This window comes from Palaemon carinicauda, chromosome 10 (genome assembly GCF_036898095.1).
Source record: "Palaemon carinicauda isolate YSFRI2023 chromosome 10, ASM3689809v2, whole genome shotgun sequence".
NCBI lineage: Eukaryota > Metazoa > Arthropoda > Malacostraca > Decapoda > Palaemonidae > Palaemon > Palaemon carinicauda.
In genome coordinates, this window is record NC_090734.1 from 66,804,822 (window position 1) to 66,822,126 (window position 17,305).

Here is a 17,305-nt window from a genome sequence, read left to right on the forward strand (position 1 = left end):
GACCTCTCCTTAAAATTAGATGGAGGCATGGAGTTTCCATCACTCCTACTCTCTCACAAGATGAATTTTAGAAGTTGGTGTTACTATTTCAATAGTTGTTCCATATCTAATTATTTTCTGTTTATTAGTTTGGTCACATAAATGAATAACTATAGGCAGTTCAGAATGTTCCCTAATTCTAATCCATTTATATTTTGTCCCATTCTTGAAGTACAATAATTTGCACACAGCTGAAAATTCAACCTATGTAGTTTCTATATAATTATTGTATTGTGATTTATATATCAATAATGATGTTATCATTACTGACTATGCTAACAATACAATACAATGAAACCCGCTATCCTCAGAAGAGGATAAACCACGACTAAATCAGCTTGTCGGAAACATTAAGCCCCTATTACACTTATCCAGTTTCCTACGGTGCCGTCGGTCGCGACGCTAGCATATGTTCAAACTGTAGTGTGTGATAGCAAATCGGCCATATGAAAGCTCATCCACGGCCGGCCGGATGAACTTTCGTCAGTACTAAAGTTGGCCGTACGGCTGTCGTACGTCAGGACTGAGGACGTAGCGTGTAATTGCTCACCATATGGTATGACATCAGTCTGAGTGGCTGAACTTCTGAAGGATGCTCATGTTGACTATTTGCTTCTTTCATGCAAGTGTCCTTTTTTTTCTAGTAAAGGTGATACCTGACTTAAGAGTTCCAAATATGTGTCGTGATCCATTCGCATGTAGTTAAACCAGTCATCTTTTTCTAGTGGAAGTTCCTTCATTAAGTTAACATGAGAGTATTTTTGTCGTTTATGCAGCCATTGTTTGAACCAAATCTTCCTTTTCCTTGTTTTCACCTTCAAGGAGCACGCTAGAGCAATAGAAACGAGAATGTCGTCCAGATAAGACATGTCACTCCTCCACCACAAACAGTGCCACACTGACCCCCTTGCCTCCGGCCGTTCAAATACGTGTAATAGCTCTAGCTGTAGGCCAGAATTTTCCTATGGCGCCTGAGGCTAGGTTGGCCTTAGGGAACTGGATACGTGTAATAGGGACTTGCATTCTGTGGGATATGAGGTGGGCTCCCAGCCCAACCGTCTTCAAATTGAATTAGCGACGGGTGCTTAGTAGGCTTAGAGATGTACCCATTGAGTCATCAGCAGTCACTGGATGGTTCTTATTAGTCGTAGCTTGAGTGGAGACTGGGGAGGAGTCTCTGAAGCTAATCACATGTTCGGTCTGTAGGACAAAGGTAACGCCAAGGAGACCTATCCCTTGCCTATTGTTATGTATTATTGTAATGTACTATATTATTTCAAGTGTTGCAGGTATTGCGCAACATTGCATCATATTGCATGAATAAGACATGTTATGCTTTGTACATAAGAGTAATGATTTGTTTTGGTATTAGGATTCAAACATTTGTTGATTACCTCAAAGATAGGATGTGATTCTTTATGATTTTGTACTGGAGTAGGATTTAAGTCTTTTCAGAGCGATGCTCTTTTGTTTAGCAATGTTTTGGTTTGTCAGATTGTGTAAGACGCTCCATATACACTTGGGAGTTAGCTGTCACAGAGTAAACAGAGTACAATGTAGTCTTTTATACAGTAAATGTATTTTTTAGAATACCAACGTCTTATTATCCATCAAGCCAAAATTGACGACATCAGATGGGATCAGCTGAGAAATAATTACTAACGATTGTTCATCTATGTTCCAGGTAATTATTATGGTTAATAGAACTTCCTACCAAAGTACCAAATCCCACAGTGACGACATCAGATGGGATCAGCTGAGAAATAATTACTAACGATTGTTCATCTATGTTCCAGGTAATTATTATGGTTAATAGAACTTCCTACCAAAGTACCAAATCCCACAGTGGCGACGTTTAGGACGACGGACAAGCAGGGAGAAGCATTGGACCCTATGCACAAGGACGGCCAGCACGAGAGAAGTTCCGTTTTTACAGTAGGGGACAAGAGTAAAATCGCCCAATGAAGATTTTACCAGCAGCAGAATAGGAATTTCATCAAATACACTAAAGGGTGAAATTTAAAGTTGGGTAGGTAGGTAGGAAGTACACTTGTGACTGCAGAACAGTAGCTTAACCTACCACAGTTATTAAGGTAAGCAAACAAAATGCCTCTTAATATCGAGCACCCACAAGGTTTCAGCATCACTGCTGAGCCTAATTCTGTTGCAACACGATGGCAACAGTGGTGTGAGGAATTTAAGATTTATTTAGAAGCATTAGGGAACATGAAGGATGCACAAAAGAAGGCATTATTACTTCATACAGCAGGTAGGGAAGTTCGGGAAGTGTTTAAGACTTTGCAGCCTACAGATGACACAAGTGAAGCTGCAATTAAGGCTCTTACCACATATTTTGCTCCTCAGGTCAATAAATGTTTTGAAAGATACCAGTTTTCAGCGCAGGCTTATCAGAAAGAAAATGAAAGTTTAGATGCATTTGTGACTAGACTAAAGAATTTAGCCGTTTCATGTGAATTTCTGGAGTTAGAAAATGTTATCATAGATCAAGTAATTGCACATTGCACATCAGAAGAGCTAAGAAAGAAATTATTGCAAGATAAAGATTTAACATTAGAAAAGGTATTGATAACAGGCAGAGCTTTAGAAACATAAAATAGGCAAAGTAACATAATAGGTAGTTCTACAAACAATAGAATGGAAAATTCTAAAATTAATACAGTAGGTTCTAAGTGGAAAACCAATGAGAATCAGAGAAGGAATATGTCAAAGCCTAGTCATAGAAAAGTGCCTAACACTAATGTTCATAAATATCAGAATCAGGCTTATACACAGAAACAACAGGAAAAACCCAAGTGTTTTAGGTGTGGTAAAACTGATCATCTTGCATACGAAGCAAAGAAATGCCCTGCTACTGGACAGACATGCCAGAATTGCAGAAAGATGGGTCATTTTGCAACTGCTTGTAGATTCCCTAAACAGTACGCAAAGAAAATAAATGCTACAGTTGATACTATGGGTCAAGAGAATAATGAGGAAAATGTTCATGATAATCAGGTTAGTTCAGAAACTGATTTTGCGTTTCGCATAAACTCAGTCAACAAAGGTGCAAAGAAACATATCATGGTAGAAGTAATCATAAATGGTAAACCAATTTTGATGCAAGTTGACACAGCAGCCGATGTATCAATTATGTCTGAGAAAATGGCTAAAAGCATTCCTAATTTGTTATTAGAAGGTACAAATAGAGTTTTGAAAAGTTATAATGGTTTTGATATTCAGGTAATAGGTGCTTCGAACGTAGAAGTACAGTACAAAGAACAGAAATTAGAGAGAATGCCATTAACAGTAGTAAAAGGTAATGGACAAACTTTGCTAGGTTTAGATTGGCTACAGTATTTGAAGTTAGATTGGCCTAGTATTTTGAAGGTTGCAGGTAGACAAGATGAAAACAAAAATGAAATGTCTATGGATAATATCATATCAGAGTTTCAAGACGTATTTGAAGATAAAATAGGTACAGTAAAGAACGCAAAGGCAATTTTAGTTTTGAAACCTGACAGTTCTCCTAGATTTTTTGCTCCGAGACCAGTACCGTATGCATTGAAAAGTGCAGTTGAAACAGAAATCAGGAGATTAGAAAGTGAAGGTTCCTGGGAAAAGGTTACATATTCAGATTGGGCTACACCATTAGTTCCTATTGTGAAGGAAAGTGGACAGGTTAGGTTATGTGGAGATTACAAAGTAACGTTAAATCCACAACTGCAAGTAGCTCAACATCCCTTACCAAATCCGAAAGACATGTTTGCAACTATGTCAGGATGCAGTGTTTTTTCTAAATTAGATTTAAGACAAGCATTTCAACAGCTTCCCATGGATGAAACTTCACAAAAATTATGTACAGTAAATACATCCTTAGGTTTGTTTAGGCCAAAGAGATTACCTTATGGAGTTGCAAGTAGTCCAGCTATATGGCAACAAACTATGGATAAGATTTTTTCAGGAATGCAAGGAGTATTCATTTTTATAGATGATATTTTAATTGCGGGTAAAGACACAAGAGAACATAGAGAAAGATTGCGAACAGTTCTGAAGAAGTTGAAGGAACATAATATTAGAGTAAATAAGAACAAATGTATTTTAGAAGTTGATTCAGTGGAATACTTAGGTTTTGTAATAAATGGCAAGGGTATTCACAAAACTAAAGAGAAGATTAAAGCTGTACAATCAACAAAAGTGCCAGAAAATGTTAAGGAATTACAATCATTTCTAGGTTTAGTAACATTTTATGGGAATTTCATTCAGAATTTGTCTACAATTGCACATCCATTGTATAATCTGTTGAATAAGGGTGTAGAATGGAAGTGGACAAAAGAGTGTCAGGAATCTTTTGAACGAATCAAGCAGGAAATAACATCACCTACCTTCTTAGTACATTATCAAATGGATTTACCAGTTAAATTAGTATGTGATGCATCAAACATAGGTCTAGGTGCAGTATTATCTCATGTAATGCCAGATGGAACAGAAAAACCAATTGCATTCACTTCTAGAGTATTGAACAAGGCAGAAAGGAATTACTCTCAAATAGAAAAGGAAGGTTTAGCATTAGTTTATGGAGTTAAAAAATTCCATATGTATCTTTATGGTAGGAAAAAGTTCACACTTGTTACAGATCATAAACCTTTATTAGCAATATTGGGTCCAAAAGCAAGTTTACCTACGTTGGTGGCTGCAAGACTACAACGTTGGGCAGTTACGTTAGCAGCGTACCACTATGATATAGAATACCGTTCAACATCAAATATGGGTAATGCAGATGCTTTATCCAGATTACCCGTAGACAAAGCTTCAGAAGAGTATGATGACAGTGTTCTGTTAATTTCTGTATATGATGTACCAATAACTGCAAAAGATGTAGCACACAGTACCAAGCAAGACCCAGTACTTAGTAAGGTTTTGGAGAGTTTAATGACAGGTAGGGACTTATGTGGAAAGGAGGAAAATTGTAAACCGTATAAGGATATATGGTATGAACTGAGTGTGACACAAGGAATAGTGATGAGAGGTTCAAGGGTAGTTATTCCTAATTCACTGAGAAATAAGGTTTTGTCTGAAATACATGCTGATCACCAAGGTATTGTAAGATCAAAGTCAATTGCGAGAACTTTTGTATGGTGGCCAGGTGTAGATAAAGATGTGGAATGTTATATAAAGAATTGTATGAATTGTGTTATGCAACAGAACAACCCTCAATTTGCTAGAATGCACCCGTGGGAGTTACCCAGGTATCCATGGCAAAGAGTGCATATAGATTTTGCAGGTCCTTTTTTGAATTATTTGTTTTTGATAGTAGTAAATGCTTACAGTAAGTGGCCAGAAATTATCCCAATGAAGACAACAACGTCTTACGCCACAATTAAAGAGTTAATGCAAATTAGATTTGTTGTATCCAAGTTTGCAAAGTGATTTAGAAGATAAAGGGTATAAACAAGTAGCAAAGCTTCCTAATGTAAGACATTTTTTACCTTTTTCTGATGTCATGGTAAGATCGTAAAACACTCCAGAGAAGTGGGTACCAGGAGAGATTGTAAGAGAGATAGGAAATTTACATTATGATGTTCGTGTTGGTGATAATGTTGTAAAACGTCATGTTGATCAATTACAGCCGTTAAACAGAAAGACAGTAGAGCATGTGAATGTTAGAGATGAGAAACTTAAAGAAGTAGCTAGATCAAATGAGTCAAATATTAACCAAGATGGTCCAACATCCAATGTAGATTCAGAACCAATTCATGTAGGCTACCAGTACAAGATGAGGTTAAAGTGCTTCCTAATAGGATTAACAGAGGAAAGCCCCCTGAGAGATTAGATTTATGAAGATTTTTACAATGTCAAGTTAAGGGGGAGGAGACTATTTTGTATTACTGTAATGTACTATATTATTTCAAGTGTTGCAGGTATTGCGCAACATTGCATCATATTGCATGAATAAGACATGTTATGCTTTGTACATAAGAGTAATGATTTGTTTTGGTATTAGGATTCAAACATTTGTTGATTACCTCAAAGATAGGATGTGATTCTTTATGATTTTGTACTGGAGTAGGATTTAAGTCTTTTCAGAGCGATGCTCTTTTGTTTAGCAATGTTTTGGTTTGTCAGATTGTGTAAGACGCTCCATATACACTTGGGAGTTAGCTGTCACAGAGTAAACAGAGTACAATGTAGTCTTTTATACAGTAAATGTATTTTTTAGAATACCAACGTCTTATTATCCATCAAGCCAAAATTGACGACATCAGATGGGATCAGCTGAGAAATAATTACTAACGATTGTTCATCTATGTTCCAGGTAATTATTATGGTTAATAGAACTTCCTACCAAAGTACCAAATCCCACACCTATGATGCTAATAAACGGCTCTAAAGGTTTTGAAAAGTTCATAAACCCTTCGTGGGCAGAAAAAAAAGTTGGGGAATTTTAAAATTTCTCCCTTAACCCCATCTACTATCAGCACTCGACTATCATTCTGAATTGCAAGACACAAACTTGAGATTTATTAATTTCCTTATCTATGACCGGGATATCAATCTCTGGAAACATCATGCAATAAATTTCTTGTGTATGCTTTATAAAAATTTGTCATAATGCTAACTAACCTTAGCATATAAATCTTTTAAGACTACAATCCATCACCTAATACTAGATATGTAGTTAACTCTAACCACTTTGTCTTTTATTTCATGAAAGTCAGTACTACAGAGCACGATAAGGGCTGTAAATAAATAGTGGATTGAACTTTCAAATTAAAAACAGTAGTTGAATTGGCGTAACTTGAGAACCTGAAACATAGTACATATACTTTATATATATATATATATATATATATATATATATATATATATATATATGTATATATATATATATATATATATATATATATATATATATATATATATATATATATATATATATATTGGGACCCTTGGAGTTGTAGCATTCTGTTTTACAACTAAAGTTACAAGTTCGGTTGCAATAATAATAATAATAATAATAATAATAATAATAATAATAATAATAATAATAATAATAATAATAATGTCTGATACAACTAATAATACCACCTTCCTTTATTCTTTTATCTAAATGAGCAGAAAAATAAACATCTTAATCTATCTGCTTCATTCCATGTCCAAAATCCTATATTAAAACACGAAAAAAATTGCATGTGTAAATATTTATTGAATGCAAAAGGGTTTCTGAAAGGCAATTTGATTCTGAAATCCTTACCTGGTGAGCATGACGATCAACCATACCCATCATTTGTTGTTCCATCCTTTTCACCTTCAGAGCATATTTCTTCTTCAGTCGATCAACAGCAGTCAATAACGCCCTGAATAAAATCAATATAGTTTCAGTAGAAAATATGCTTTCAAGAAAGTAGTAGAAGCACTATAAACATATCCTGCAGCAAAAACAATCAAACACTAAAGGAATAGATTGAGGTTTTGATATTAAAACAAATATGGCCTCGATATATTTCAGTTTCTTGGCATAACATGACATGATTTGCCAAAAAGACAAATATTCTTGGATTAGAGGAAAAACAAATATGAGATTGTACATAAACCACTGTATCCTTTCCTGGGCAAATACAAAGAAACAGGCGAGCTTATATTCTTGTGTAATCCATGCTTAAAGTAAATAAAGATAATTATAGATCTGCCTTTAAAAGGTTACGCTCTAAATTTGGCTAAAAATTCACGAAATTTAGTTTTGCACTGCAATAACGAAAAGGGATTATGAAATTTATTAAAATTAAGAGTATTAAGAAAAAATTTGACCTACTCTACTCAAATATGACAAAAAGAATTATTCTACCCAAGCTCCTCTCTTTATGAGGTTGAATGTCAAACTAGTTTTCCCGCACTTTAATTTATTATACTGAGTACTATGATTTCTCGAACTCTTATCAGGGTAGGTCTTCATTTATCAGCATAAAAATGTTAATTGTACGATTTACATATTTGCTCTTGTAACAACCATTCTTCTACCGTTCTTGTTACATACTTATACTTTATATATATATATATATATATATATATATATATATATATATATATATATATATATATATATATATATATATATTCAAATAAGCCATATATATTTTTGATACATTAATGTCTGGATTCTCTTAACGACCTGAGATCAGAGCCCCAGGCGAAATCACGCAAAGACAAGAGCTTGGTGCAAAATTTATCATATATATATATGTATATATATATATATATATATATATATATATATATATATATATATATATATATATATATATATATATATATATATACATATATATAATCATAATAATCATCATCTCCTCCCACGCCTATAGACGCAAAGGGACTCGGTTAGATTTCGCCAGTCGTCTCTATCTTAAGTTTTTAAATCATTACTTCTCATTTCAACATATCCTACTTCACGTTTCATAGTCCTCAGCCATGTAGACCTGGGTCTTTCAACTCTTATAGTGCCTTGTGGAGCCCAATGGAAAGTTTGGTGAACTAATCTCTCTTGGGGAGTACAACGAGTATCCCCAAACCATCTCCATCTACCCCTCACCATGATCTCATTTACATATGGCATTCGAGTAATCTCTCCTATAGTTTCATTTCTAATCCTGTCCTGCCATTAAACTCCTAATATTCTTCTGGGGGTTTTGTTCTCAAATCTACAAAATCTGTTGGATATTGTTTCATTGTTATACACCGACTCATGTCCATACATTAACACCGATCTCACTAAGCTGATATATAGCCTGATTTTCATATATAATTTCAGGCGATTTGATTTCCAAATTTTACTTAACTTAGCCATTGTCTGATTTGTTTTGTTCAATCTTTCATTAAACTCCATTTCTAAAAACCTTGCATTGGAGATCATAGTTCCTAAATATTTAAATGATTCCACCTCATTGATCCTTACTCCTTCCAATGATATTTCATCTTCAATTGCATATTCCATTCTCCTGATCTCTGTCTTTCTTCCATTTATCTTGAGCCCAACCTCATGTGATATTTCATGCATTCTGGTAAGCATATATATATATATATATATATATATATATATATATATATATATATATATATATATATATATATATATATATATATATATATATATTTATATGTCCTAATTCTTGTATGAAGATATGTGTTGTATGTCAAGGTAAATAAACTCTATAATCATGAGAATTCCATAAAACCTAACTATTCAGCATGTTTTTGTAACAAGATTACATTTTGATAGCGAGGGGTAGTTAGTTGCCTTTGTGCGCTCAAGTAGACAAGGCGCTCACCTGAGAGTGTCAATTGTACAGTGTACTTACGAATCTTTTGTAATAAAGTGAAGAAAACTCATGTTCCGATGTCTCATTATCCGTGGACATGGGACATATTGGTGTCAGGTGTAAAAATATGTCTGGTTGTGTATGCTGTGGGCGAAGTTGTTCTTTAAGCCGGTAAAATAATAGTTCAAGATGCCTAGATACGCGAGAACTAACATAGCAGACACTGCTACTGCGGGAGATGAAAACGGAGGAGTAGTAGTGTATAGCGTTGCCGAGGAAGAATATAGACAGGAAATTAGAACGCAAGAATTGGAAAATAAGTTAGATAACTTAGAAGAGTTAATAAACAGATTCTTGGTTGAACGAGAAGAGGAGCGTATCTGACGTACATGGACGAAGTCCAAACACACACAAGTGAAAATACACATGCACAGCCGAGTAAAGATACGTAAATCGCAGTTCAAAAGTTGCCAGAACTCCAGACAAGTGTTAGGCCTTTTGATGATCAACGGCCTAAAGAAGGGTTTCAATCAACTGAAGTGTTTTTGAGACTTTGAAGTAGCCACATATGGGTGGTTGGAAAGAGAAAATCTATTCAAGTAATTAGATGGCTGAAAGATGCTCCAGCAATGGAGGTAATATGTTGGCTACAAAACCGTTTAAGAAGTTACTCTGAAATAAAACGATGTTTAATTGAGAAATATGCCTTGCCTGATCCGAGAAAGGGGGACTTGAAAGAAAATTACAAACCCAAAATTCGGGAAGGTGAATCCATTCTTAGTTTTGCAAATTGCATTTTTCCTTATTGCGATTCGTTTGCTACTCAGAGTGCCAATCTCTCAGAAGGTGATAAAAAAGCAATTGCTTGTAAAGATATTCGCAGATTAGTAAACCCGTATTTATGTGGTTATTTGTTCGAGGACAATCGCTTGTTAGCGGATATAGTGAGCGCGATACAAAACCTTTTAGATAGTTTGCCAGAAGTAAAAATGACTGGGAATAACTGACCGGATTCCGAGAAGTTGGCAGCCATGAGAGGCACTCACCAACCCCAAAAGCGGGAGAGGGGAGAACGTAGTCAGCAGGTGAGAAGAGTCTTCAGATGCTGGCAGTGTGGGGGAGAGGGGCACCGACGAGTGGAGTGCCCCACCCAAGGATTCCCCCGATATTACACTTGTCAGGCCTACAGTCATCTATCTCGCGAGTGCTGAACAAAAAACGCGTAGGGCGGGCGAGCTGTGGCACACGCACACCTCCCCCCGCCCAACATCCGAGGAAAAGGAAGCAGAGGAAGGGGGATACGAGATCAATACCCCCCGTAAGACATCAGAAGCAGCAGCCAAGGCAGCGATGGGGGTAACGACGACGGATTTAGAGCAGGCACTGGGACCTCCATCGGTACCCCCGATCTCACCCCCGCAGCACTTGGGAGCAGCGGCACTGCAGCTGAGGTCATTGGCCAGTGCCCCATATATTGTAATGGCTGGCTAGGAATGTTAGCAGTTAGGATTGACCTGCCAGATAAATCCATTCGAGCGCTGATCGACACAGGAGCCAGTGTTTCACTGATTGAAAAAAGATTCTCCTCAAACCCACTACAGTCAGCGGCATCCCTCATCCTTGACACGCCAGGAGGAAATAAAATATGTATAAACCATACAACGATCGTCAACTTTAACGTGGGATCTGTCAAGTTTACACATGATTTTTTTTTGTCTTGCACACATTGGGAATTCCAGGAATCGAGGCTATTTTAGGAATTGATTTCATCTCTAATAATCAAATATGCATTTTTTGGAGAAAAGATACAATAACAGTAAAAGCAGGAGGGTACATTTTGCCGATAGAAAGTCATGAGAGCGTAAGTGCTTGTGCGGGCATAGAGAGACAATTAAGAAAGGTAACAGCTGTACCTGAAAGAGGAGAAGTGTTTTCTCCCCAGACACTTACGAGCATATCAGTGACCTCGTGTCGCCCTCTTCTGGAAGGAACCAAGGTCATTGTTAAACCCATGACAATTGGGCGCATGTAATTTTAGAGGGCTTATCGGAAATAAAAGGGAAGAGAGCTGATATAACGATAGTTAATTTGTCAAATAAAAATAGTTGTGTTAGGAAGTGATTCTGTGTGTGAATTAGAGTTATCTGAAATTGCTAATAATGGGATTTTGGGAGTCACAACTCCAACCCGCACATACCAACGCACTCAGAATTTTGATTATGCAAGCGCGAAAACTATGTTCGTCAGAATATCAATCTGTAGTTAGTGACATTGTTAATGATTATTCCGATGTAATTGCAATTGGAGATGAGCCACCCGGGAGAATTGATCAATTTCCCTTTAACAGGTCAGGTCAAGGCCTTATAAGGTACCCATTCATTTCCAGGGAGAGATAAAAAGGGAAATTAGTAAATTAAGGGAACAATGGATAATCGAGGAGAGCGAATCCCCATGGACTTCTCCAATTGTAGCTGTTAGGAAAAAGGATGGTTCGGTTAGATTGTGTGTTGAATATAGGAAGTTGAATGCAGTCACTAAGGATAATGCATTTCCATTGCCCTCGATCGAAGGATTACTTGTGAAGGTACCGGATAGTAAATATTTGACAACTGTTGATTTAAAATCTGGATACTATCAAATACCCATTCAGAAAGACAGTAAATGTAAAACGACATTTATAGCTAACGATCAACTATTTCAGTTTAATTTTCTTCCTTTCGGTGTTTAACAAGCTCAAAGTAATTTCTCTAGAGTAATGATGGTGGTTTTCTCCCTTAATTGACCATAATGTTCTTGTTTATTTTGACAATATCATAATTACAGGGAAAACGGTCAAAGAACATAATAATAATATTTGTAAAGTTTTAGAAGCATTGCAACGTAATGGTATGAAAATAAATTTGTCAAAGTGCAAATTTTTCTATAAACGGGTTAAATTTTTAGGTCACATAATAACCCCAAAAGGTATCCAACCCTACCCAGTAAAGTAGCAGCTATTAGAGATTTCCCCAGGTCACGTACCCCTAAGGAAGTAGCTGGGTCCCTTGGGTCGCTGGGTATTACCGTAAATTCATAAGAGGTTTTGGAGAGATAGCGAGACCCTTAGATGCTTTAAAGAAACAAAAAGTAATAAATTGGGGAGTGGAAGAAGAAAGGGTCTTTGACCATTTGAAAGCTGCCTTAACTAGCAATGACTTACTCGCATATCCTAGATTTGATCGCCCGTTTTTATTGACAACAGCTGCGAGTAGCGTAGCTATTGGTGGCATAGTTTCTCAACGAGATGAGAAAGGTAAAGAGCGACCCATTTGTTTTGCTTCCTGGGCCTTAATAGGGGCAGAAAAGAATTATAGTACATTCGATCGAGAGGCTTTGGCTATTCTTTGGGTTCTAGAGAGGCATCGGTTCTTTTTATTAGGTCATTCGATTGAGTTGCAAAGAGAATTCAACAAAACCTAACTATTCAGCATGTTGTTGTAGCAAGATTGCATTTTGATAGCGAGGGGTAGTTATTGTCTATTGCGCTCAAACAGACGAGGCGCTCACCTGAGAGTGTCAATTGTACTGTGTACTTACAAACCTTTTGTAATAAAGTGTTCCGATGTCTCACTATCCATGGACACGGGACATTATATATATATATATATATATATATATATATATATATATATATATATATATATATTTATATATATATATATATATATATATATATATATATATACATATATATATATATATATATATATATATATCAGTGGTACCTCTACATACGAATTTAATCCGTTCCACAACCGACTTCGGATGTAGAAATTGCTCGGATGTAAAAACGAATTTTCCCATAAGAATACATTGAAATAGGATTAATCCGTGGTTGAGACCAAAAACCTATGATAACTCCTTAATAAATTACTACACATAATTACACATGACAATATGCACTCTAAATTAGATAATAGACATGTGAAAAAGAATAATGATCAAGAAATAATAAATAAGAAACGGGTTTTTAGCGTCACTTTACCTTAGAAAGTCCAGCGCAGGTGTTGTTGGTCTTGCTACGCAGAGAAGAGATGGACGGGCGGCGAGGAGGTAGAGAGGTTGACTACGATAAACGTACACTACCGTAACTTATTCTAACTTACACTAAGTGAACTTTAACCTAACTTAGCTTATTTATTTTTTTTATTTTCATATTTTATATTTTTTTTTTACATTTTCTTTTTTTCTTTTTGATGATTAATTTTAATCACTTTCACTCTCTCCACATAAAATTGATTGAATTTTTTTCTCTTCACTCTTTGCCGTTTTCTTTGAACCACTTCCATCCTCTTCATCACGAGTTCGCTTTGTAGTTTTTTTAAAGAAGCTACCGATAGAAAGTTGCTTGGTACAACTTTTCAGAATGTTTCGAAAATAAGTTAGGGAAACATCATCAAACTGCGCAACTACACGACAAAACTGCAATTTCTTTGGATGGTATTTGTCGATGAAGTCGACCACATCTTGATATTTTCCTAACACCTCTTTTATTTGCGCCGAACCTATTGCAAGTTCACTCACACTCACTCATGCTTTTCAATAATTCCTTGCTTTACTTCTAAAGAAAGCATTTCCTTATTCCTTTTCTCACCACTACCACTACCACTTGCGAAACTAAGCCTTTTAGGACCCATGATTTACGTAAAATACCGTAAAAGGATGAACGTAAAAAATCACGATTAAAACACAGTTAATAGCAGAACGCACAGGGCACAACCACACGAAGCCGACGAGAACAGAGGAATGTCCCAAGCCACGCTAATTGAGGGTCCCTCCGAGGTAGAAATGCTGCCTTCTATCGGCGGAAATAAGAAATACATCAGGCGCTATAAGTACCATCCACGTGCATGGGTATTGTTTACTTCGGGTGTCGAAAAAAAATTTGGGTGTAGAGTAGGAACGTGTTCGAATTGTACTTCGCGTGTCGAAAAATTCGGATACAACTGGTACGACGAAAATTGCTTACTTCGTGTGTCGAAATAAAATTCGGGAGTAGAGTCGAAAAATTGCTCGAATTTTACTTCGGATGTTGGAAAATTCGGATGTAGATACGTTCGTGTGTAGAGGTTCCACTGTATGTATATATATATATATATATATATATATATATATATATATATATATATATATATATATATATATATATATATATATATATATATGTTTCTTTATTCATTTGTATATATATATATACATATATATATATATATATATATATATATATATATATATATATATATTGTTGGTCCTATGTGTCATGTGGCCCTTTGTGTCAATAGGCGTAGATGATGATGATGATATACTGCTGGGATTGCTTCTACTAAGAGAGAGGTTCGAGGCTTTGCCGAGAAAACAAGCATTTACCATAAAATAATTTCCAATCGATATATAATCCCTATGTTGAATTCGATAGTATATTCCATTCAAGGTTGACATTTACATCAGTGACCAATATTCATCAGAAATAGTTAATAGCTAAAAACTCATTATATGACTATTATGGTGGAGATGGGTTGATTTCAAGTTAAGTAAAGATTCCCAAATTCAACAAGAATAAGTACAGTGGATTTGGAATGAGCTTATTTCTCCATAATAGAGGTCTTTGTTGGAACAGGACTTGATATGTATTTACCAAAAAAAAAAAGAAAGAAAACAAAATAGCAATTGGAAATACATACCCAATTCTTAATTCGATAATTGTGTTTGATATGTACATCTATCAATATCATGTCTGTTAGTGACATGTAATAATATATTTAGATATAATAAATTTATACAAACACATTATATACATATATATATATATATATATATATATATATATATATATATATATATATATATATATATATATATATATATAGGGAAGACTTGGGATATTCTACCTCTATTATTTGTACTGTTAACAAACCTATTCTCTGGCACAATTTTTCAGTTGTTCTTCCAAAGACTTGGGCACTCTAGATCAGTTAGGAGCTTGATCTGAATGGTACTTTTTCATAGTGAGGGACCTAAATAAATACTTCAAACTCAACTCCTCTGCAGATGGAAAGAGGAGGCATGCCAAAATCCAAAGGTAATTTTCTTGTCAAAAATTGACCCAAGAAACATGACATTATCTTTACATGGAAAAATACAGTCATTCAAGTATGAGTAAAACAAATAGTTCTTGTTTTCTGAGAAGAAAATATCATTCCTTATGAATAGCCCATGCAAAAGCAGCATTAATACCAATCTGAAGCTTTTGGCATGCTTGTAGTGCAGATGACCCACTACAATAAATTGCAAATTCATCAACAAATAGTGAGCCTTGTATGTCAGGAGGTAGGTGACTCATGAGACTGTTGATAGCAACAGTGAGTAAGGTCATACTCACGCTACCTTGGAGGACACCTTCTTGCAAGTAGGGTGAAGATATTCTGACCCTACTCTTACTCTAATAGAACAATTTTATCAAAATTCTTCAATAAAATAAAACTTATGTCCTCCTATACACAACGAGATCAACAATTTTAAAATACTACCCTTCAAGGTGGTGTCATATACCCCTTTGAGGTCAAGAAAGACATCAATCACCTGGTGTAAGGTGTAAGATGAGGCTGCTTGCAGCGCCTAAGCGCCGCCCACATAAGTGATGTCATTGTCCACATCACGGGCTATCTATATTTCCTTCCGCTGTGTACCAGTTGCAATGAAGATACGAAACCACGCTGACTGTCAGTTCCTGATCCTGCCTAGCTTAAGATCTAACATGTCACAGTGAATGAAAATAAAAAGAGGACCTACAGTAATAACCATGGCACATCATGGCACCACCGTCGAGACGACCCTCGTTTGCATCCCCTAGGGGCAGGATTGCAAGGACAGGAACCTCTGGAACCGGCGTCAGGATATCGCCGGCTTCAATTCTGCAGGCTCACCACGTGTTACAAACCCAGCAACAAGCCATCCAGAATCTTCAGGCCGAGATAACAGCGTTGTCACTCGAGGGTACCAATATCCCCCAACCAAGCATCCCTTTGTCTGCAGCTCCGGAAAAGTGCGAGGCTGAGGTGTCCCCTGCAGCCTTCAAGTCTTGAACACAGTCAATGGAGTGTTGGTTGCAACTTTGTAAGTTGAAGCCTAACCAGGCAGTTCATCATATAAGGCTGCATTGAGTTCCGATATTGCAACATGCCCTCGATTCTAGGTATGCTGACACCCAGTGGAGTGCCCTGTCTACTGAAGGGGCATTCAATGCTGTTAAGCAAATGGTAGTGAAAGCTTCTAACCAAGCGGTGCAGTGGCTCAAGTTTTTTTATTTGGCCCAAGAGCCTAGTGAGTCCTTCAATGATTATTTTATCAAATGTACGCAAAAGGCTACTGATTGTGCATTCACATGTCCTAATTGCAATCATGATTTATCTGAATATATGCTTTTGCGCAAGCTCGTGGTAGGCCTAAGCGATAAAGTGCTCAAAAAGCAAGTGTTTCAATCATGCAATAATATCCGTGATATCGATTCCCTCAGAGTCATGTGCAGTGCATTCGAGGCCGCCCATGATGACGCCCTTTGTGATAGGGCATGGCTTAGCAGCTCCCCTAGAGCAGCTGCTGTCGGTGGGTTCGAGGTGGAACACGAGGTGGAGGTGGCAGCCGCCCTTGCTAATTGTGACAGGAGTACCTCTGTAAAAGTACAATCGCGTCCTTGTGGTAATTGTGGTACTCTTCATACCCCTGGGTATTCCTCATGTCCCGCAAGAAAAATGACATGTTACGGGTGCGGTAAAACCGGTCACCTGAAGAAGTGTTGCAGAGGACGGAGTGCCAGGAATAACGATAGTGGTCTGACAGTGGAGTCGGACACAGCAGGTGCAGTGATTGCACTTGTCGTGGCGGCAGAGGCAAGGTTGTGGAATGCGCCGTCCCCG

The 17,305-nt window shown here is 36.6% G+C and overlaps 1 protein-coding gene across 1 annotated transcript in view; it reads right to left on the reverse strand.

Annotated features, from left to right (window-relative positions):
* LOC137648625 (colorectal mutant cancer protein) overlaps nucleotides 1–17,305 on the reverse strand; it is a 369,887-nt gene that overhangs the window by 47,469 nt on the left and 305,113 nt on the right. Inside the window, exon 12 of the mRNA XM_068381565.1 lies at nucleotides 7,292–7,394. Within this exon, the coding sequence (XP_068237666.1) occupies nucleotides 7,292–7,394 (103 nt within the window). The remainder of the gene's footprint in view (nucleotides 1–7,291; nucleotides 7,395–17,305) is intronic.